Raw genomic sequence first — 24,685 nt, 5'->3', positions numbered from 1 at the left:
TGATCATTATAAAACCTAACTTGATTTGCTCATTTTTTCAACATGATTGTTAAGCTAACACTAGCTGCAGGTAGGCACTTCATAAATGTTTTCTGTCCATCATATCTGAAGTTGCCTCTCTTACTCCCTAGTTCATCAAACAGTTTATCTCCTTATACCTATTACAACATGTAAATTGTCTTTTTTGTTTACTCTCTGACTCTTGACAAACTATCACCTTCATTAGTCAGGGTCCGTATTAATTGAATGAGTGAATTTGGGTGGGGGAGTATTTTAGGCAGAATTTAAATAAGGATTGAACAAAAAGTTTCTTTTTAGCTCTGTTACTGTCAGACTTAGTAATTCAATTCCATGAACGTTCATTTTGTCTGTACATGCACTGTCTTACAACAGCTCCCCAAAAGCCACATTTTATACCTATTGGTTAACTGAGACTTAGCTAAATAAATGTGCAGCATGCTAACTACTTGTTCTTTTTGGAAAGATCCTTAATCTCTAAAACTAAGCCATATTTCTAGTGGCTGACGATATACCTTTCTCTTTGTTTATGTTACTTTCCTCCTTCTGGGGCTGAAATTTTAAATTGTTTGTGGATGTGTGGGAAGGAATGTGAGAAAGGAAAAAATAAGTAAATAGAGATGGTAATAGCTTCATGAATATTGCACCTTGGGAATTGTCTTAGAGGAAATTATGGGCTCATGGTTGGATAACAAATTTACCGTTGGGGTGGGGAATCCCCAAGACTACCCCCAGGTTCAGTGATTGGCTGGGAGAACTAACAGGATTCAGCACATTGTTATACTCAGGACTGTTTATTACAGTGAAAAGATACAAAGCAAACGCAGCAAAGGAAAAGGCACGTGGGGCAAAGTCTGAGGAAACCAGGTGCAGGATTCTGAGTCCTCATCCACTGAAGTCATGTAGTACTCAAGTCATCCAGTAACAAGTTTACAGGTGTGAAATGTTTCCTACAATGGAACCTCACTAAAGCCTCAGTTTTGATAGGGAGATGGTCACACAGGTCCTCTCTGCCTAGCACATACCAAAATTCCAGACTCCTAGAAAGAACGCAGGTGTTACCATAAATCACATTGTTTGCACAAACATTTTAGGCACAATGAGCCATTCTGATCAGGAGATGGTAGAAACCCTCCCCAAATCCAAATCCCAGTCTTCAGTTGCCAGCCAGCATTGTAAGTAGGACTTTCAAAGGATAGCAGTCTCAGGCCTGCTGTATAACTTTTCGTAGCACCATCTCATATCAATGATAAATATTCTAGCAACCTTAGTTTAGCCGTTGGGAAGACCCTGGGTTTAGTTAGCCTTATTTTTTTTTTTTTCAGTATGTTAGGGCTTAGTGCTGCACTGATGCTTTAGGTGATAGTTTCCTTATTTATAAAATAAGGATAACTGAAAATTCAGAGGCATTAAATGATCATCTGTGGTGTAATAGCTAATAATGGAAAAGAGCTGGGATTTAGATCCTTAAATATAGACCTCTTAATTTAGCTACCTACCATAGCTGCATAGGAGAAACAAGTACTCTAAGTAAAAATTTTTAGTCACATGCATTTTGAACATTGACAAGACAGAACTATTTAGACATTTGTATTGGCTGTATTTCATTTCCATGTCCTGATTTCTTCAGCTCTGGTCAAGGCTTATTATTATCTTTAAGAATGAATGAATTTTTCTCTCTTTCCTTCCCAAGGAAAATCTAATGTAATGGATGCACTTAGTTTCGTAATGGGAGTGAAAACAGCTAATTTAAGAGTGAAAAATATTCAAGAACTTATTCATGGAGCACATATTGGAAAACCTGTTTCTTCTTCTGCAAGTGTAAAAATTGTGTATGTGGAGGAAAGCGGAGAGGAGAAAACATTTTCAAGGATTATCCGAGGTATTTTCTGTAGATTTTTGCTTATGTTATTTGATTTTTTAAGATTAAGTCAGATTGCCTGTTTTTACCTTCTTTGAAGGGTGATTATTGTTATTCCACTGGCATAGTGAACTAGAAGGTTTTTTTTTTTTTTCCTCTTCAATAGAAAATCTCAGAGGCAAGTAACAGAACCTATTTGATTCTCCACTAAGACTCTTCCTTAAGCAGACATAACGAGGGTACTTCAAAATCTTTCTACAAACTTTTTGACGTGCCCTGGTATTTGTTCAAATCCTCCTCCTGTCAAATAGCATTTTGATATCTGGATATTTGGTTAAGATATAAGGAGCCTACTTCAAAGACAGAGAAGTTATAAAAGTTCTTCGTGAGGTTCTTAATGTTTATCTGGTTTTCATATGATGAACTAATTACATGCATACTTTTGGCTTGTATAGACAGTTTTTCTTACCTTGAAAAGCAACTTGAGTGAAATGTTTGAATTTGTATTTTGTGATTTATTCATGAATTCCCTGTGTTGTCGGAATAAACAAGATTGAGCGTTGCTTATGTTCTTTTTTTTTTTTATCCTGTGCTAGGATTTCACAGAGCCTCTATAAATAAGTGTTTTTGTTTTTGTTTTGTTGTTACTATTCAGTGTCCACCAGAATATTTCTAATGTATAAATGCTGTCTTATTAACCTCCCCAAATTCAATCATAGATGATTTTAGAAGTACTTATTGTACACTTGTACCTTAATGTGTAATTTAAATATCTCACCACTTTATCCCCCAGATATATTCATTGGCTAGTTTTCTCACTTGTTTAGATTTTTTAACTCAAACGTTACCATCTCAGTAAGGATTACTTTGTCAACCCTATTTAAAATTGCAAAGCCTATTCCCCCTACACAGAAACTTCCATTCTACCATCCCAGCTCATTTTTACTCCTTAGCACTTACGACTTTCTCACATACTATTTATTTTTCTTGCATATCTTATTTTTGTTTGTCTTCCTGACTAGGATATAAGCTCCTTGAGATCAGAAACATTTATCTGTTTTGTTCACTGCTGTAGAATAGTCCTTGGCATAAACGAGGGTCCTGCAAAAAGTTTATAGAAAGATTTGTGTTATCTTTCAATTCTATTTTTCCATGAACTTTCTGAAGTACCCTCCTAATACTCACTCAATATTTGTTGGCTGATTAAATGCAATTATTAACATGTATATGATTATATTATTGCATGCTTGGCCATTTTAACAACAAAAATAATTTTATTAAACTTCATTGGTTGTGGAGATATGTCTGATATTTATGTTTCCTATTTATATTTATCCTTTAATATTAGGGGGATGCTCAGAATTTCATTTTGATGATAATCCCGTGAGTCGTTCTGCTTACACAGCAGAGTTGGAGAAGATAGGCATAATTGCCAAAGCACGAAACTGCCTAGTTTTTCAGGTAAGTAGCTGTAGAAGTTCACTGGATTCATAGTTCTGAAAATACATCACTATATTTTATATGTTCGTGTGCTTTACTTTTTAAAAAGGGAACTGTAGAGTCGATTGCTATGAAAAAACCCAAAGAAAGAACCCAGTTTTTTGAGGAAATCAGCGGCTCAGGAGAACTGATACGAGAATATGAGGAAAAGAAAAGAAGGTTACAAAAAGCTGAAGAGGATGCACAGTTTAATTTTAATAAGAAAAAAAACTTAGCTGCAGAGTGCAAACAAGCAAAATTAGAGAAAGAAGAGGTAAGGTGTCATGAAGATGTAACCAAGTAAGTGTTAGATACAAAAATTTCCATTAGAATTGTTAGGTATTGGCTTGGAATTACTAAGAAGATTTCCTTAAAAATATAAGAAAAATAAAGCCCAATATTCAATAAAGATAAACTTTTGGATATCTCTTTCACTATTTGGGTATTTGGGTTCTTAATCCCAAATAGGCAGGTCAGCCTGAACTACAAAAATGTCTGATTTTCTCGACTAAAAACAAGCTTGATAGGTTTATATCTTATGTAGCAGAGGCTCTGGAACTTCTGGATCTTGACCCCCTTACACACTTAAAAACTATTGAGGACCACAAAGAGTTTTTGGACACGTGGATTTTATTTTCCAATCCTTATTGTATTTGAAATCAAAACTAGAAATTTTAAAAATAGATGTAATGGTCCATGTAAAAAATACCAATAATAAACTCATTACATGTTAACATAAATAACATTGTTATGAAAAATTACTACATTTTCCAAACAAATTAATTAGAAGAGCAACATTATTTTGCATTTATATGGTCTCCTTAATATCTGGCTTAATAGAAGACAGCTAACTTCTCATAAATACTTAGCATTAAATCTTTTTGTGCTAAGGCCTAGCAGTTTTAGCCACCATTGGTTTTTACACCATCAGTGCAAATGTCAACACACTGAAAAAGGAAAATGGTATCTTAGTATTATTATGAAAATAGTTTTGTCTTCAGGGACTCTCTAAAAGGGTTTTGGGGACCCCTAGGAAATCATGGCTGCACTTTTCAAATGCTGTGGTATTTCGGTGCCCTTCACAATGCCTAGTACGAGGGGTCATGAAGTTAGTGGAAAGATTGGTATTATCTTTTATCTCCATTTTTCCATGAACTTTTTGAGGTCCTGTATAGTGTGCCTTGTCTATGGTTGGTAATCGCTTGCATTTAGAGTGATCTTTTTCAAATGCAAATCAGATCCTGTCTTTCCCTTGAATAAAACCTTCCAGTGTAGTGCTTCCCACAGCTCTGAGAATCTAGTCTCCTTTCCTGCCTACTGATCTGGTCCGTATTCACCTCTCAAACCTTAACTTCCTCTATTTTGCTACCCTGTTACCTTTGATATATGTTGAATACACTAAGCTCCCTTTTATCCTGGAGCTTTTGCTACTTCCTCTGCCTAGATAACTGTATGCTTGTTTTTTGCATGGCTGGTACTCTCATACAAGTCTTCATAAAAAAGCCATTTTCTTTCTCAAGCAGGCATTTGCTGTCCACTGTCCCACCCCCTGCCCCAATCTAAATTAGCATCCCCTCTTGGACATCACCCTGTATTGTTTCTTTTGTAAAATATATTGCTGTACAAAATGATCTTGCTTATTATGTGTTTGTTTGTTTATTCTCTGTTTCTTCTTCCTCCACCCCGCCCTATTCAAATAACTGGAATATAAGCTTTACAAGAGCACGGACAGTCTGTCTAGTTCTTCACTATACTCCCAGCAGCACATAGAACAGGGCCTAGCACATAGTAGATACTAAATAAATATTTAAGGAAATAAATGAGAAGTGGATATGTTTCTTATTAGTGGTTGTATTAGTCTGTTTTGTGTTTGTTGCTATAACAGAATACCTAAGACTGGGTAATTTATAAAGAGCAGAGGTTTATTTGCTTATGATTCTGGGACAGCTGCATCTGGTGTAGGCCTCAGGCTGCTTCTACTCGTGGTGGACAGCAACAGGCAGCTGGTGGGGACAAGCAGATCACATGGTGAGAGGAAGCAAGAGAATGCAGAGAGAGAGACAGACTCTCCTCTTCTTTTAAAGCCCTCAGAACCACACCCCTCACCACCGTTTTTACTACTGCACTGGTCCTACAATCCAATCACCTCTTCAAGCCTCTACCTTTCAATTACCATAATATGATTTCCCACCCTCTTATCAGTCACAGTGGGGCTAAGTTTCTAATATATAAAAGTTGAGGAATACAGTTCAAGCTTCAGTGAGTTTTGGCGGGACACAATGCAGTCCACTACAGTGTGGAAAATCTCTGTTTCTTCATATTTTTTCATGTGTATACGTGTCCTTCGTTTTGTCAGTAAAAAGGGGTGGCAGCAGTGAAAGACTGCAGTAGTCACAGTGTAGGGAAATAACTTATAAAATTACAGAACTTGAAACATGATAAGGACAATTAGAATAGTCCAACTTCCTAATTTTTTACAACATCCTGGAGGATGACCATTTAGTTGTTACTTGAAATTCTTCATTGATTAGGAGCTCTCCTCTTGAGAGACTTCATTCCTTTATTTCTTTATTAATAGCATCAATGTTAAGGAAATACTTCCTCTTCACCTATAATTAAGAACTATAGTAGTCCTATTAGTTCTATCAGTAGGAAAATCACTTCCTGTAGCAGGAATTTTACCTGGAATCCTTGAATTTAAAGTTGCTAGGGACCGTACAAGTTACATGATGCTCTTCCGTCAGTTTACAAATGAGGAGGCTGATGCTAGAAATGTTAATGGACTTGCCAAACTCCTCAAGACAGAAATGGGATTAGGAGCCGGGTTAGGGGTGCCACTCCATTGTTCTTACCAGCACACCACTGAGTGCATGAATACAAAATTAACGGTTTCCTGGTTTAATTTAGAAGTGTATTCAGCAACCTTCCCTAAATAATGTTACTTTTGGCAAGAATAGTGTTTCTTAGTGACATCAATGAAAATTCATTAGAGATCATTTATTGGTACAGTCGTTGGGTTTATGAAAGGTCAGCTTAAATATACTCACTTTTTACTACTGTTGAATTGTACTGTTTTATAGGCAGAGCGTTACCAGAGTCTCCGTGAAGAACTGAAATTAAACAAGATACAACTACACCTTTTCCAACTGTATCACAATGAGAAGAAAATTCGTTTTCTGAATTCTGAGTTAGAGCGTGTGAATAAGGATTTGAGTGTCACAAAACAGTCTCTTTCTCATCATGAAAACATAATTAAAGCGAAGAAAAAGGAACGTGGCATGCTAACCAGACAACTACAACAGACAGAAAAAGAAGTAAAGTGAGTTTTTAAAATTAGGTAGTAATAGTTGGGTTTTACGTAGATTTATTTACAGAAAATAAAAAATAAATGACACTTTGAACGTTGACTTTTTGAAATAAGCCTTTTACTTTGGAATACTTTTAAATATACAGAAAAATTATAAAGATAGTACAGAGTTCCTATATTCTCCACACTGCCTCTCCTATTAACATCTTCGTGTGATATATTTGTCAGAATTAATAAAGCAGTATTGGGCCGTTATTATTAACTTAAGTTCATACTTTATTCCTATCTTCTTAGTTTTTGCCTAATGTCCTTTTTCTGATCCAGAATACTGTATTATATTTAGTTGTCTGTCTCCTTCAGTTTCTCTTTGAAGCTATGCCAGTTTCTCAGGCTTTTCTTGTTTTTGATGAGTTCGATTGGTCAGGTTTTTTGTAGAATGTCCCTCAATTGGGATTTGTCTGATAATTTTCTTATAATTAGACTGGGGTTGTGAGTTTTGGGTAGGAAGACCACAGAAAGAAAGTGCCATTCTCATCATATGGTATCAGAATGTCAACGTCTTATAGATGTTACAGGATATATCATATTCTATGGTATGTAATATCAACATGATATCGCTGTTCATGTTGACCTGGATCACCTGACTTTGTCAGGTTTCTCCGTTACAAATGTCTTCTTTTATCTTCCGCCTTTTCATACTATAGTCTTTGGGAGGAAGTCACTAGGCAGAGCCCAAACCTGAGGAACGGGGAGGTTCGTTCTACCTGTCGAGGGCAGAGCATCTACATAATTTATTTAGAATTCATCTACACAGGAGATTCGTCTCTTATTTGTTTATTCAATTATTTATTCCTATCAGTATGGATTTGTGGATATTTGGGGTTATAATCTAATACTGCATTGCTTATTCTGTTGCTGAGAATACTGCAGTTTAGATTATTGAGAACTCTGAGTTGGCTCTCACGTGCCTAAGACAGGTCCCCATCATTGTGATTTTGGTTTTGGAGCAATTCCTTACTTTTTTGGCATTACAAGATGTTCCAGGCTCATTTTATATGGGCCAGTCCTGGAATTGGCCTGCCCTAGTCTATATGAGCTTGCCCAGGGGTCAGTAATTTCTTCAAGGAGTTCTGGTCCTTTTATTCGTATTAGCAACTAAACATCTGGGTGCTAGGTGTGCTCTTTCCTTCTGGATGTCCTTGTTTCTAGGCTTTCTCAGCTGACAGAACTGGGAAATATGTGTGTGTAGAGTAACTCTTGTAAATACACATATCTAAATATTTCCATATATAGTCATCTGTATCTTCATTGAACTAAACATGAGTTCATACTGTCTCTCCATTTTAATCCATTAACACATGGATGGATCACTCTAGCCTTCTCTTGCTTATTTATAACCTCCCAATTCAACAGTGAGAAACCTGGCTTCCACAATCTGTCATCCATTTGCATTAATCCGGTAATGATGTATAGCAGTATCAGAATTGTTCACTCATACCTCCATGGGAAGCAACTTTATAACTGGAGTACAACCCCTCAGTATGGTTGTTTAAACATTTGTAATTCTTTTGTCACATTCTATTCCGTCTAGGATCCCTCTAAGTGATTTTTTTAAAAATTTGCTTACATTAAGGTTCACCCTTGGTGCTGTCAAGTTCCATAGGTTTTGATAAATTCATAGCGTCATGTGTCTGTCATCACAATATCATACAGAGTAGTTTAACCACTCTTAAAAAGTGCCCTATGCTTCATCTGTTTAACCCTCTACCTGACCTCGCCCAACTTCTGGCAGCCACTAATCTGCTTATAGTCTGAAAGTTAATTTTTAGAATTTATTTTTTAATGTGATTTAATCAAAAGGACTTCTTCCCTTTATATATTAAAAAAAAATAATTTTCTTTAAAGCAAACTTTTTTTTCTTTTTAGATCTCTTGAAGCACTTTTAATTCAGAAGAGGCCTCAATACATTAAAGCCAAAGAAAATACTTCTCACCACCTCAAAAAATTAGATATTGCTAAGAAATCAATGAAGGACAGTGAAAAACAATGTTCTGAACAGGAAGATGACATAAGAGCCCTGGAGACAGAGCTGGTTGATTTAGATCGTGCATGGAGAAGTTTTGAAAAGCAGATTGAGGAAGAAATCATACATAAAGTTCGAGACATAGAACTGGAAGCCAGTCAGGTGAAAAAGTCAACATATGACAAATCTTTTCTGTCTAGTGTTTCCACTTCTCCTTTCAATTAGAAAACATTTAAAGGATGTTCTCTCTGTCTGAAACTTTAAGATATTATCCTCAGAATGTAAATTATGGGGATTTAAATTTTTCAGCCTATACACAGAATCTAAATTTATTCTTCAGACTAAGCTATTTTTTATAAGATTAGATGGCATTATAACACTTCTGAGTTAAAGTCCTAGAAATTACTTCAGCAAGGTTACATGATGTCATTTTTTAGTATAGAAGTTAGGTAATTAAGTTATTATTTTTAAGGTAGTCATTTTTCTCCTCTCATGATATTATAAAAACTTAAAGGTCAGATATACGCGGCTTTGAAGAGACATCATTTAATTGACAGGAGGGAAATCGGTTACTTAAGGTGACTTAAAATGTTCAGTGATAAATTAATATCCAACTTAGTATATGGGATTTAATTGTAATAAATCAAGTGTAGATATCCAAGTATACGTAGCTGAGAGTTTCGGATATTTTCTCAACTAAATTTTTATCATTTATCTCTTTGTTCATTTTATGATAATCTTATGTCACACTATATGTACCAAAATAATATTGACTATATAAGTAAGAAAGAAATATATCATTTTTTCTAGATTCATTCCCCTTTCTCTTTTAAGGTTTTCTGACAGAAATGTTACTATAGGATTTGTTTTGAATACCTTGTTGCTCTATATAAGGTTTTAAATAAAGAGGGTTTTATATTATGTTCACATTATTTTACCTGGATAAGATGGCCAATATGATGCAATGCATATAAAACAATCTTTTGATAAGATTAATTATCTGCTAGTATCATATAAAGAATTTCCCGTCATGTTTCTTTAAATGAGTTAGCAATGTTTCAATGCTATTTTTACAGGTGGATCATTATAACGAACTTAAGGATCAAGTAAGAAAGAAAGTAGCTGTAATGACGCAACAACTGGAAAACCTGCAGTGGGAACAGAAGGCAGAGGAAGACAGCCTGGCATTTGAAAAGGGGAGGCATGGTGAAGTTCAGGTACCTCAGTTTGTGCCATAATGATTTGGGATTATCCTCAGTGACATTTTATTCGCTTTTTGTACTAATATTTAAATATATAAATAGATTTACATCAAACATAAGCAATTAAAAATTTTCTGTATTACCTGATATGCTGCTTAGTATTATTTAGGTGATCTTTTATATTTAAAATATATTTGTCTGCCTTCCTCCTCTACAATGTAAACTCTACGAGAGCAGGGATATTTGTTTTATTCACAGATGCATCCCAAGCACCAAGAATAGTTCCTTTTCCACAGCTGATAGTCAATAAATATTTGTTGGATTACTGTATTTTACAGATGAGGGGATCAAAGCACAAAATGATTAAGCTAACTTGGCTAAGGTCATAAGTGGAGGAACTGGGATTTAATTCCAGACACTTTGTCTTCAGAGTGAATCTCCTTCACCCTTATAGTACACCATCTCATTTTAGTGTTTGCGATTTGGGAGATGAAAATACAAATATGGAAGTTGCTGTATATGATAGTCCTGTGAGTAGAAGAGATGGCGGTTTGTGCCAGGAGAAAAACAAAGATAGTAACATAGCAGGAAATATTTTTAAAACATTTGTATAATTGGATAATTTGTATCACATTATAAAAGTACACACTGATTTCTAAAAATACATATTTCACATTTTTGCCTTTGTGCATGTTAATTTCTTTCAGGAGTAACCTATTCATCTTCAAATGTTAAGTTATATAGTTACCTATACCACAAAGCCTTCCCTTGGCCTCATTTTCTCTCCACCCCACTTCCAAAAAAGAGCTGAAAATAATTTCTTCCTCATATAAGTATCCATTGTTCTTAATCTGTAACTGTCTAAGGGCTTTTATCAGATTGCACAGAATTTACAATTGATTGGTACAGCTCTACTAGATTGGAAGCTTCTTCAAGGCAGGATTCATAATCATGTCCATTGTAAACCTTGCACTCAGTAGATGTCGAGTGTTGGTTGAATTGATGTTGCCTTTTGAATATAAAAAGGAAATAAGATACTCAGGTGGAGAGAGATGGGGAAGAGCTGTACCCAAACTGAGTTTCTACAGGACCGATGACTCCGTTCACAGATAGGAGGCTCTGTCACTTTCCACAGGTCCCAAGATCTCTGGTGCTAAGTAATAGTTGATTTTCTCAGACAACTAGCATGGTCAGCCAGCATCTCAAGTCCAGAATGCCTAGGACCAGGGTAGTCTGATTATCCCACATTATGCGTCCAGCAGAGCACCCAGGTCCTGACATACCTCCTGTGGGATGAGGAGAGCAAATGGGACCCACAACTTCTCTTCTCTTGTTGACCCTGGTCTTTTAGATTTTTCTCCAGTAAATCCTACTCTTCCACCTAAGCCAAGTCTGAAATTTGTCCCAGGCCCCCAGATGGTGTCCCCTAAGAGACCCACCTGGCATGTTAAAGTAATGACCGTCTAGCATGACACAGGCTCTGGGAATTTCCAGAGTAAAGGCGCAGAAGCGCCTGTTCCCAGCTGGCTGAGCTTGGTACTCTCCTCATTGACGACTCTTGCTCTTCCCTCTCTGGATGGAATTCTTACGTGACATAATAGAACTTCAGTATGGAGACTCTAATTTCAACATGTGTGAGCTCCTACAGCAAAAGAACTGTCTGGCTCAGTTTTATAACTCTGGCACCTTGCGTAGTGCAGGTTTGTTCAGTAAAACTGTGTGATAAGTGAGTAAAACAGGTTAATTATCTTGGAATACGCTTGTTTTTTTCCACCTGAAAACTGTGGTATTTTCTTTCCTGGTGGTATACTGAAAAAGAATTGTGTTTTTACTTTCATACACTCCTGGTTTTAGATCATTTAGTAATGGAGTGAGACAGATCAATCTTGTTAAAGTACACAGGATGAATTAGGTGTGGGAAAGGTTAAAGACATGAAACTAATTGGAGGCTACTACTTATGGGATTTAATGATAAAATGAATAGAGCAAGTCTTTTGTGAAGTCCTTTCCCCAAAATCCTATAAGTTGCCCTGAAAGTTCCCATATGATTTTGACATTAAACCACTCTACTATAATTACTTATTTGTCTCTCTCCCACTAGACTTTACTCCTTGAATGCAAGGTCTCTGTCCTATTCATTATCGTATCTTTAGTTCCTATCACATGGTAGCCAGTGAATAAATATTTATTGAATGAATTAGTTTGAGGGACAGATAAAACCTGTGTAGATGATTGAAAATATTCTTCTTGGACTTTGAAGCTACCTGAATGAAATAGCTGGAGATTAAATGTCCAGAACATGGTGGAGTCAAGATTTGAACCCTGATCTGTGCAACTTCAAAGCTCTATACCACACTGCCTTTTCAAAATTAAAATTTGCTCTCATAAATATTTTCGTATAGTTATATTTGATGTATTTCAAATTTACAACAGCTCACAATGTTATAGTATGTGTTAGGCATGTAATTTAATTTGTTAGGAATTGTTGTAATTGATTTTAGGTTTCCTTTCCTATTTCAGGGAAATCTAAAACAAATAAAAGAGCAAATAGAAGATCATGAAAAACGAATAGGGAAGTTGGAGGAGTATACAAAGACATGCATGTAGGTAGAGTAAAAAGACACTCAGCTTTCTTATCTCTCAAGTGCCTGGTTATTTCTGCACATCAAATGAATGCTCCCACTGTTATAAAGTTCTCACTCTTCCACTGTTTTTTTTCTTTATTTCCTCCATTGCTTTTCATTTCATTGAAGATTGTTAAAGATTATCCTTAACTACATAATAAACGTAATCTTTAAATTTTGAAAATATAAATGTATAACAGTAGTGAAACTTTAACTTTCTTTTGGCATTGATACTTTTAATAAAAGTAGTGGGTTATGTCATGAAAGCTAATGCAAGGGTACCTCAGAAAGTCCGTGGAAAAATAGAATTAAAAGATAATACGAATCTTTCCATGAACTTTTTGAAGACTCCTCATACAACCCAAGTATTCTGCCACTAAGAGTTTCTTTTTAATGGGCATTTCCTTATTATTAAGCTCATGAGGATTGCTCTGGTTATAGTGATCTATCATTATATTTCAGTGCACAGAAATACATATCTTTTGGATCAACAAAGAATGATCAAAATTGTTTTTGCCCTCATTTGATATTAGGTTTATTGTATTATATTTTTTTATCTTTTCAATATTAATAGAGCACTACTCCATTCCCTTACAATGTCAGATAAGTGCTTTGTATCTGGTAATTCCTTAATTTCGGTTTTTCTTTTTGCTATATAATTTGTTGCTGTTATTATGAAGGGATTGCTTGAAAGAGAAGAAAGAGCAAGAGGAAACCCTAGTGGATGAAATTGGAAAAACAAAATCAAGGATGTCTGAGGTTAATGAAGAATTGGATCGCATTGGAAGTGAACTGCAGAATGCTGGCATTGATAACCAAGAGGGAAGACGTCAGCAAAAGAGAGCAGAGATTCTGGATCGCCTTAAAAGACTTTACCCAGATTCTGTGGTAATGAGAATGAACAATTAAAACAAGGCTAAGCTTTCCTGTTTGAAAAAATACATTCTTATTTGGAATTATAAATATACCATTATTAGGAAGCAAAATTATTTCAGGAATCTTTAAGTTTTGTGCTTGACAATTTATATTTAAAATATAACAGTAAATAATTAGGGTAAAATGTCAATTCCTTTCAGTAGTGTCTCTACAGAAGTAATTAATGGGGAAAAGCATAGACAAGAACACTGTACCCAAAAAGTCTGAGTTATTGCCTGGATCCCCAAAGGACATGGGTGCCATGAAGTAGTTTGAGCCTCCCAGATACATGGACTCAAACCTCATGTTCTTCATTGTTTCAGGCTTCTTTAAAAAATATTTTTTCAGCAGACATCATTGGTATATTTTTATTCTCTAACTATGCATCTAGTATTGCTAATGTATTTTATTAACCAAAATACAGTATTACTTGGGGGGTGTCACCCTCACTGCATTATTTCCTTTGGTATCAGGGGTGGGGAATCTGACTTGCTTGTCACTAACATCATTGTACACTGTGCAGTCATGTTATGATGGCCTGTTTTCAGCATTTGATACTGTTAACCTCTTGATCTATTTTGAAACACCTGCCACTGGCCTCCATGGTACCACACTGTCATGGTTTTCCTTGTACCTCTCTGGCCACCCATCTTCATCTTCTTTACAGTATCCTTTTTGACTTTCTGACTCTTACATGTGGTTTTGACATCTGGATAATGATGGAGGAGTAACCCTGTGTCACAGAATCTTTTTTCCCCACTTTCTAACAAAATGACAAAAACTTTAACATATCAGTTCAAAAACCAATCAACCTAAAATGTCATAAACTTGAGAAAATGGTGATAGTCCAGTATTAAAAAAAAATTGAAATATAGCACTACTTGTTTTTAACTCTGCATAAAAAAATGTGATAAGTTGACTATTTCCTAAGAATTCTCACTTGGGCCTGGCCGGTTAGCTCAGTTGGTTAGAGCACGGCCTTGTAACACCAGGGTCACAGGGTCAGATCCCTGTACCCGCCAGCTGCCAAAAAATAAAAATAAAACTGATTAAAGAAGAACATATATTTTAGGGCCGGCCCATGGTTCACTTGGGAGAGTGTGTTGCTGACAACACCAAGGCCATGGGTTCGCATCCCATATAGGGATGGCCGGTTAGCTCATTGGGAGAGTGTGGTGCTGACAACACCACGTCAAGGGTTAAGATCCCCTTACCGATCATCTTTAAAACCAAAAAAAAAGCATTCTCACTTGGTATACCCTTAATCTAGCAAGAAGCAAACTTATATATATTTTTTTGCCCTTCTGACTGGATGGAGTTAGACTAAAAAACTGGTGAATCAGGAAATGTGACGCTCTAATGCTGTGTGATGAAAATGAAGACTCTACAGCTCCTCATTAAGTTGAGAGGCCATTTTGAAGCTCTCTTTCCACAATGGGATTTGTCCTCCTCCCCCAAGGTAGAAGAACCTTGGTATAGGATATTAATTTTAAAAGTCAGAAGAAAGAGCAGAACTCAGATATTCAAACAAAGCGTAATCTTACAAAGCCTTAGCTGAGCTCTCACTTACCCTGCCCTCCAATCCCTGAGGTGGTAAGGAACATGGATAGAATAGGAAGTACTTATTCCATCAACTGTTGCTCAAAGGAGTTAGCCTTCTCAGTTCTTTGGGAAAGGTACTTAAGAAAAAGTTGTCTGTAGATGTACCACTCCATGTTCCTTACCACCTCAGGGATTGGAGGGCAGGGTAAGTGAGAGCTCAGCTAAGGCTTTGTAAGATTACGCTTTGTTTGAATATCTGAGTTCTGCTCTTTCTTCTGACTTTTTAAATTAATATCCTATACCAAGGTTCTTCTACATTGGGGGAGGAGGACAAATCCCATTGTGGATTATATTAAGTGAAACAAGTCAGGCACAGAAAGAGAAATACCACATGTTCTCACTTATTGGTGGGAGCTAAAAATTAATATATAAATTCACACACACACACACACAAAAAAAAAAACGGGGGGGGGAGGAAGATATAACAACCACAACTACTTGAAGTTGATACGACAAGCAAACAGAAAGGACATTGTTGGGGCGGAGTGGGGGAAAGGAGAAGAGAGGGAGGTTTTGGTGATGGGGAACAATAATCAGCCACAATGTATATCGACAAAATAAAATTAAAAAAAAGAACAAAGAAAAAAAGAAAAAGTTGTCTGTCTACAGTCATACCACCCTAACCACGCCCAATCTTGTCTGAACTCGGAAGGTAAGCATGGTTGGGCCTGGTTAGTACCTGGATAGGAAACCACCTGGATATACCGGGTATTGGAGGCTTAAAAAGAAAAAAAGAAAAGAAAAAGAAAATGTTACTACAGCAAATGAAAATAAACAGAGATGCCCACATTAAACCCAAGCAAGATGAAAAGAATCACTATGGCAGCTACAGCTATAAGTATACATAATAATAAAGATAAAGAAAATATTTTAAAATATTTAGAGGTCTAAGAGTCCAGCCTAGAAAGTTATAGAACAAAATCCCCGATTAAGTGTTTGATGCTTTGCATAATTTAATAAGAGCATGAATTCATAAAACTAGGTTCAAATATGAGGGAAAACAATAAAATGAAAAGGAAAACGCACAGCTAAGAAAACAAATTAAGAACAAACATTATTACTGAATAATAATTGGTTAGCATTTGGTTAATAAATTAAATGGACTAATAAATAATAAGAAGTAGCAAGGAATGCTAAAGCAGCAAGGAATGAGCTGCACAGCTGAAAATCAAATTCTTGACCCAGAAGAAAGGCTTGTGATAATCACAGGTTAATGGAAAAGAAAAAAACAAAGAGATTTAAACAATTAGAGCAATGATAATAAATATGAAAACCTATGGTGAGCTATCATAAGGAAATTGTGTTCCTGAAGTAGAACCTAATAAATGGAAGAGAGTCCAAAGAAATACTATTAAATCTTCAGATATTCTAGAGACTTTTGGTACATTAAGACATTTTCTGGTAAAGTTTTTGAACTTCAGTCTAATTCTTGACTATTTTTATATCTTAGCTCAAATAACGCTTCTTCATGGGAAGCCTTCCCTGACTTCTTAGGCCAATCTGGTCTCTTCTATATGCTCTCAGAGCACTCTTTTTTTTGGTCACAGTGACTAGATCAGTTTTGTACATGCATTTGATTATTGATTGTCTTTCTTCCTTACTAGACTGAAAATTCTGTGAGGTCAGAGGGTATCTGTTTTATTCAGTAATGTTTATCCAGTGTCTAGCTCAGTACCTGCCCATAGTAGGTGCCTCATAGATTCTTGTTCAATAAATAGGGAATGAATGAATTTTATTTAATTACTATAGTTTTAGAAAATATTTGAGTACTTTGATAAGGTTAGTCCCTCTATATTACTCCTTTCTTAAATGAAGTGACATGCCTAAATGGACATTTCATAGTAAAACTTAGGTCCATGTGAATAATTAGGATGTTATAATTTTATAAATTACTTTTTGTCTATGTTGCTTTGTTACATTAGAAAACAATAAATTATATGTTCCTCACTAATGTATTTGTTTTTCTCTCCTATCTTGAAACCTGCTAAGTTTGGAAGACTGCTTGACCTGTGTCATCCTATTCATAAGAAATACCAGCTGGCTGTTACTAAGCTTCTTGGCCAGTACATCACTGCCATTGTTGTAGCCTCTGAAAAGGTAGCAAAAGATTGTATTCGATTTCTGAAGGAGGAAAGAGCTGAACCTGAGACATTCCTTGCTCTAGATTACATGGAGGTAAGAAATTTGTAATGTTTGGTATTTAGTAGTGATAAAATCTTGTCTGTTATAGTATGTCTTTATTGCCTAAAACTATGGTAGTGACTGAAAAACATCATTGCCAATTAGCCGGTCATTTGCATGGCTGTGTTAATGTAGTGGCAGGCAAAGAATAATATCAAGTAGCTGCTATCTTTCTTGATATCGCATCATTTTTTTTCTAATCTAGTTTTGTCATAATTCTATCTTGGTGACTCTGATGCCATTGCTCTAGCAGTACACCACTCGGCATACTATCCAGCAATGTATTTTGTTCTGTAGCAAAATACAAACGCTCCTCAACTTGACCATTGGTTTATGTCACGGTAAACCCATCGTGAGTTGAGAATATCATCCGTTGACAATGCATTTAATACACCTAACCTACCGAACCACATAGCTTAGCAACACAGTGCGCTGTAGGGTGTCGGCTGTTTACTCTTGATCACGTGGCTGGCTGAGAGCTGCGGTTTGCTGCCCCTGCCAGCATCACAAGAGAGCACCACACCACACACCACTAGGCCAGGGAAAGACTGAAATTCAAAATTTGAAGTACGGTTTCTACTGAATGTATATCATTTTCATAGCATCGTAAAGTCAAACGATCATACCTTGAACCATCGTAAGTTAGGGACCATCTAGATTGGAGATTAATAGGATGTATGGTCTGTTGGTGAAATGTCAACTCAGTCTCTATTGTGAATATTTGGTCCAGTGTGTCAACTCTTGGTGGGCAGGCTAAATTTTGAGGCTTGAGGTATGTGTTGAGATATGTTCCCATATCCAGGGTCTAAATTCCAGAAGCAGAAACTCTATCATATCATAATTGATGTCCTTTGTGATTTTTTATTGCCTACCAAAGATAATGTTCTATTTGATCTGGCAGTCAAGACCCTGAACTGCAGGCAGTGTGCATAGTGGTTAACAGCCCATGCCTTAGAGTTGGAGTGCCCTGAGTTTACATCTCAGCCCTACTTCTAATTTGCTCTCACTAATTTGTTCATAATTTTTCTGGGCATCAGTTTCTTCATCTATGAAGTAGAAGAATTAATTCTTACCTTATTGGATTATTGCAAGGAATCATTACAGGTAAACCACCTGGCACAGTGCCTGCACAGAGGAGGGGCTCAGCAAGTGCCAGCTGCCCATTGTACTAATAAAATTTTGCTTATACCTTCTGCCTCCTAAAACTTCTTAGCCCTAATTCATCTGCCTGTTAAAATCCTCTTTTACTTATTCCTCACTTGAGATTTTTTTAAGGAAAACTCCTTTTTATAAAAATCTCATATTGAACTATATCAAATATATAAAGGGAATATTCTTATCCCTTTTCAGTGCCCATTTCCTTAATAATAACTACTTTAGATTGCTCCCATACACTCAATTTATGCAAATGTGTATTCCTAAGTATATATCCTGATGTGTATGTGTGTATGTATATAACACACTCAAACGTGTACACATTTTGGTCATACATAGCATTTTTGCTTTGTTTTGCTTTGTTACACAAAAGTGAGATAACTTACTTGCAGGTTTTCATTAATACATTGTAGATATTTTTTGATCTTTTTGTGGACCCAACCTAAGAGTCATGACTAAGAAGGTCTGTAGCCTATCCTGATCATTTACTCCTAAATTGTTTTTTTAAGTTATGTAGTATTGTACCTCTCTTTTGACACATATCTAAAAGGAAATTATTTTCTGCTAGGTGTCATGTTGTTGAGAGCATAGTGCACTTCTCATGCATTGTTTTGTCCCAACTAGTTAGTGACAGAGTTGAATCTGGAAATTAAGTCTTCTGGTTTGTCGTGGTTTATTTTTAATATTACATGAGCCAATGGTGGGATATAGTTCACAATGTTCTTGTCAAACTTTTATTATATGTAAGTGCACACTATTTGTCATTTGCTGTCACACCTATATATGTTTTGTGAGAAAGAATGTAATGATCATTTGGTTTTAGTTTTAGTGTATCTAATATATCAAGTATTTTTTAAACCTTTTAGGTCAAGCCAATCAATGAAAGATTAAGGGAGATTAAAGGCTGTAAAATGGTGATTGATGTCATAAGGACTCAGTTTCCTCAGATCAAGAAAGTGATTCAATTTGTGTGTGGAAATGGCCTTGTCTGTGAGACTGTGGAAGAAGCCAGGCATATAGCATTCGATGGACCTGAAAGACGGAAAGTAAGAAATGGGTTGTACTGGATTGTACTTTTGGATAAACTGAAGCAGTATTTATAAGACTAATATTCCACAAACAAATATATATATATGTGCTTTCATATGTTCTCTATTATAAGGAAAACCAGCATGAGACCTAACTTGGTTATGGCTTCATTAGTTTTCGTAATATTCAGTTGAGTTTTTAAAAAATTAACTTCTGTAGCAGACCCAACATCAGAAATTTTATTTTGGAAAATAGATTTATTGTAATTATATCTTAAAGATGTTATTATTATTATTTTTTTACTTTATACGGAGTAAATGTATTTGCTGAACCTCAGATTTTCCCTGCATGTACCTATATGGTACGTGTGTTTTTGAATACCAGAAAAGATTTTAGGTGCTTATTTTCATTCTGGGTTAATTCTTCCGTAGCTGAATGGAGATACCGCCTTTTACACATTCAAGGTTTAACACATTTGAATTTAATGAACGCGCAATTGAAATGCGATTACTGAATACATGTCTCTCAAGGGAATAATTTAGGTTTTAAAAATAAATATTGTTTCGGTCTCAGTTGAATAGAGTTTGTATTTAGTTGAGCAATGTTAAATTTCTCAAATTAGGTCACTTTTTTTTTTGGTTTTAACGACATTTGTGATGAAGTGTAACATAGTGCTAAGGGCATAAGCTCTGAAATTGGACCAGTGATGCTACTTAGTAATTACGTGACTTTAGGCAAGTTTCTAAACCTTTAATTTTAGTTTTCTCAGCTAATATTGGTGAGATGATAGTACCTGTTTCCTGTGGTTATGAGGATTAAGTTAAGTAATAACATGCAAAAAGCTATTATAGTGCCTGGAAAATAACTCTCAAATGATAGTCGTTTTATTGTTTACTAGTCAATTAACACATTTAATCTGGAATGTCCAGAATTGCAAACAGGCTATTCTTATGAGATATAAGAATTTCCAGTGTTAAATTTATCTAACATGATTAACTTTTCATGCATTTGGTGTTGCTATCAATAATAATCTTAATAACAAGGACATTACTGTCTCTTAGTAATTACTGCCATTGATTTCTCCATATTAAATTTAAGCAGGGAAAACAAGTGAACTGTTAAGGTGTCTTCCTGGGCCAGCCCGTGGCTCACTTGGGAGACTGTGGTGCTGATAACACCAAGGCCACGGGTCCAGATCCCTATATAGGGATGGCCGGTTAGATCACTTGGGAGAGCGAGGTCCTGACAACACCAAGTCAAAGGTTAACATCCCCTTACCGGTCATCTTTAAGAGAAAAAAAAAAAGTCTCTTCCTTGTTTTGCAACCTCTTTAACTAAGATTGACTTTTATAATTGTAAAATTTACTTTTGAAGATTTGTACTGTAAATTTAATAAATTTAATAGTCACATTAAGACTGTTTATTCTTTTACTTAACAAATATGGTTTCTAGCTTGTTCACAATAACAAGCTTTACCCTTTAGGTTGTATCTTGTTCTTATCATTCTTTCAAAATTTTAGTGTTGTATTTGTCTTATTTGTATCGTAACTATATTCCAGGAACTTTTAGAGAATTTTCTGTGTTTTAGGTTGGGTAAAACAATTGGATAGACGTCACATTTTCCTAGAAATCATCTGACATCTGCAATTTGTGTTTTTGGTTTTCCATAAACTTGAAATTATGTTTTAGAATTTTCTTTATTCAAACATTTGCAAGTGATATCACAAAATGTTTTGGTGTATTTATAAACTATAGTATATATAAACTATATACATATCTACAAACTACATAATATAAGTTACAGCAATTCTGCTAGCTACAGTTTTGTTACCATATTTTTGTGATAACCAATTTTTAAATATTTAAAAAATTTATGTACCAAAATCTCAAAAACTAGAATCACTTTATATATGTTTAATTATTCCATTCACTCCCCTTAAACAGAGACACAACAATTATTTGCTTCCTTTTCCCAGAGACTGGTTGTTTGTTATTTTAAAATATATATAGAAAGACATATTTATGTTTTACCGTCTTAACACGATGGAGCAAAAAATGTCATGAAGTAGCTGAATAATTTGCAAAAAGATCATTTTTAAAAATTTTTACACATTATACAGAACAAATAAAAGTACAGGGTACCACTTTAATATGTACAATCTGGTATAAAATATAGTTGAATTTAAACCTCATACCTTATATCAGAATAAGTCCCAGATAGACTAGAAATGTCAATGTAAGAAATAAAACCATAAAATTTTAAGAGAAACCGTGGAAACTTTTTCTTAATCTCAGAGACAGGAATGCCTTTACAATATGACCAAAAACCCAAAAGCTATAAAAGATGGATAAATTCACCTAACATAAAGAATTCCTACATGGCAAAAACTATCACAAACAAAATAAAAAAGAAAATGGGAAACTGGGGGAAGTATTTGCGACTCATAATAAATAACAAATTTTCCTACAAATCAAGGGGAAAGAACAATAATACAGTGGGAAAATGGACAAAAGATATGAACAAACTTGTTTTCATAAAAGGAATTATAATAATTGCTCTTAAACATAAAAACTTAACCTCACTTGTAACATTGGAAATACCCATTAAAACTACACTGAAGTTACTATTTTCAACTGTCAGTTTGACCAGCATCAAAAAGTTTGATAACATTTTATGGGGAAAGACGCCTTGCCTTCACTGCTGAGAGTATAAATTGCTACCAGCTCTGTGAAGTGTAATTCCTAGAAGATGTACTTTTTAGGAACTTAACATATAGGTAAATTTACATTGTATGAAATGATGTGTGCACAAGGTTTATTCATTGAACCATTGTGTGTAACGGGAAAAGCTGGGATCAACCCAAAGACCTATACAAGACTAGTTCAATAAAATAAGAATGCATTCATAGAATGCAATACTATGCAACCTTAAAGAAGAATGATTGCTCTTCATGTATGTGCAAGTACGAGACAACCTCCAAGATATATTCAGTTAAAAAATAATATGTAGACTAGCGCGTAGTAAATTACTATTTGTGTAAAAATGGGGAAAGAGGAAATTTATGCATGTATTTGTTTCTATATGCAAAAATATTTCTGGGAGAATACTCAAGAAATTGACAGCATTGATTACGTCTAGGGATGGTAATGGGTGTTTGTGGCCATGAATGCCAGGGACATTTTTCACTCTATACTCTCATATCTTTTAAATTTTGAACTATGTGAATATCTTACCCATTCAGAAATAAAATGTTCAAGTACATTATTTTGCAGACCAATAAAAGACAACTTAAAAACTACATTATAATTTGCATAACACAAAAATTGTAGGAGAATCTACTTCACCATCCTATAACACGGGAACAATATTTCTTGAAACAATTGAAGTTGGTTCAGGAAATGGTTGGTTATCCTACAGAACAAGTTTTTAATGCCAAAGAATTCCTTCTTTTTGCAGGTCCATGCCCTCTGGAACTTTTATGTGATGCTATTTAAAAATTTCCTCAACTCCTTATTTTATATGAGATCCAGTTGTGCCAGCCAAGGTATTTTTCAGAATGTAACCCCCAAGATAGGCAGGGATTATGGCACTGAGCAATTCATGTGAACTATATATTAAGGAAATTGCAGTCTAGGGGAAAATTGTTTTTCTGGAATAGTAGTTTGACTGTAAATCAAATGAAAGGTTATATGAGACTACATGAACATTTAGAAGAAATAAATTTTTATATACCGAAAAACTCCTGAAAAAACCTGATTCATAATTCTATGAATTGTGGCCTACTTCATTATTAGATTTGAAGGAGATTGTAACATAGTAGTTAAGAACATGGACTTAGATGTTTGACTGACTTGGACTGTAGCCCCTGTGTATGGCTTTAGGGAAGTCACTTAATATCTTTAAGCAAGCCCCATTTATTTATTTCTTTATCTATCTATCTATCTATCTATCTATCTATCTATCTATCTATCTAATCTATGTATTTATTTTAATTTATTTAGAATATTCATAAGATACAAAGCTGATTGTCTCCCCTCCTGCCCATGATGTGGGCAGATTCATACGGGGACATACCCGTTACCAGAAATTGCTTTTGTCCCCTTTGTTCCCTTCCAATTATCCTCCCAACTTCCCTCCTTGGCTATTGTAAACAAAGCTGCAATAAACACGGTAGTGCAGGTGTCTCTTCGACATGATGATTTCCATTCCTCTGGATATGTACCCAGAATAGGTACTGCTGGATTATATGGAAGATCTATCTGTAGTTGTTTGAGAAACCTCCAAATTGTTTTCCAAAGTGGTTGTACTAATTTACATTCCTGCCAACAGTTCAGTAGTGTTCCCTTCTCTCCATAGCTGCCAGCATTTGTTATTGACTGTCTTTTTGATCATAGGCAGTCTAACTGGAGTGAGGGGGTATCTCAATGTGGTTTTAATTTGCATTTCCCTGATGACTAGTGATGTTGAGCATTTTTTCATGTATCTGTTGGCTATTTGTATGTCTTCCTTTGAAAAATGTCTATTCAGCTCCTTTGCCCATTTTTTAATTGAGTCATTTATTTTTTTATTGTATAATTGCTTGAGTTCTATGTATATTCTGGGTATTAGTCCCTTCTCGGATGCATAGTTGGCAAAAATTTTCTCCCACTCTGTAGGTTGTCTTTTCATTCTGTTGGTTTTTTCTTTTGCTGTGCAGAAACTTTTCAGTTTGATATATTCCCATTTGTTTATTTTTTCTTTTGCTGCTTGTGCTTTTGGGCTCATGTTCATAAAGCCTGTGCCCTGACCTAACTGCTGAAATATTTCACCTATATTTTCCCTTAGTACTTTTACATTTTGGGTCTTCTACCAATTCTTTAATCCATTTTGATTTGGTTTTAGTGTATGGTGAGAGATGCATATCTAGTTTCATTCTTCTGCATGTGGATATCCAGTTTTCCCAGCACCACTTGTTGAAGAGGCAATCTTTTCCCCGATGTAGATTTTTGTTGCCTTTTTCTAATATCAGATGGCTATAAGCCTGAGGAGTGATTTCTGGGTTCTCTATTCTACTCCACTGGTCTGAATGTCTATTTTTATACCAGTAACTTGTTGCTTTGGTTACAACAGCTTTATAGTATAATTTGAAGTCCGGCAGGGTAATGTCTCCAGCTTTGTTTTTTCTTTTTTTTCTTTTTTTTTTTGCTCAGGATTGCTTTGGTTATTTGGGGTCTTTTGTTTTTCCATATGAAAGGTAAGATTGTCTTTTCCATTTCTGTGGAGACTGTCACTGGTTTTTTGATGGGGCA

At 35.2% G+C, this 24,685-nt stretch overlaps 1 protein-coding gene across 1 annotated transcript in view; it reads left to right on the top strand.

The window, feature by feature from the left end:
* LOC134368535 (structural maintenance of chromosomes protein 1B-like) overlaps positions 1-24,685 on the top strand; it is a 74,560-nt gene that overhangs the window by 9,733 nt on the left and 40,142 nt on the right. Inside the window, exons 2-11 of the mRNA XM_063084971.1 lie at positions 1,712-1,900; positions 3,228-3,340; positions 3,429-3,632; positions 6,439-6,677; positions 8,592-8,850; positions 9,765-9,905; positions 12,411-12,493; positions 13,195-13,402; positions 17,021-17,206; positions 19,234-19,413. Of these exons, the coding sequence (XP_062941041.1) occupies positions 1,712-1,900; positions 3,228-3,340; positions 3,429-3,632; positions 6,439-6,677; positions 8,592-8,850; positions 9,765-9,905; positions 12,411-12,493; positions 13,195-13,402; positions 17,021-17,206; positions 19,234-19,413 (1,802 nt within the window). The remainder of the gene's footprint in view (positions 1-1,711; positions 1,901-3,227; positions 3,341-3,428; positions 3,633-6,438; positions 6,678-8,591; positions 8,851-9,764; positions 9,906-12,410; positions 12,494-13,194; positions 13,403-17,020; positions 17,207-19,233; positions 19,414-24,685) is intronic.

The sequence above is a fragment of the Cynocephalus volans genome, chromosome X, assembly GCF_027409185.1.
Source record: "Cynocephalus volans isolate mCynVol1 chromosome X, mCynVol1.pri, whole genome shotgun sequence".
Classification (NCBI taxonomy): Eukaryota; Metazoa; Chordata; class Mammalia; order Dermoptera; family Cynocephalidae; genus Cynocephalus; species Cynocephalus volans.
The sequence above is the reverse complement of the archived record's forward strand: the minus strand, read 5'-3'. Positions and strand labels throughout refer to the sequence as shown.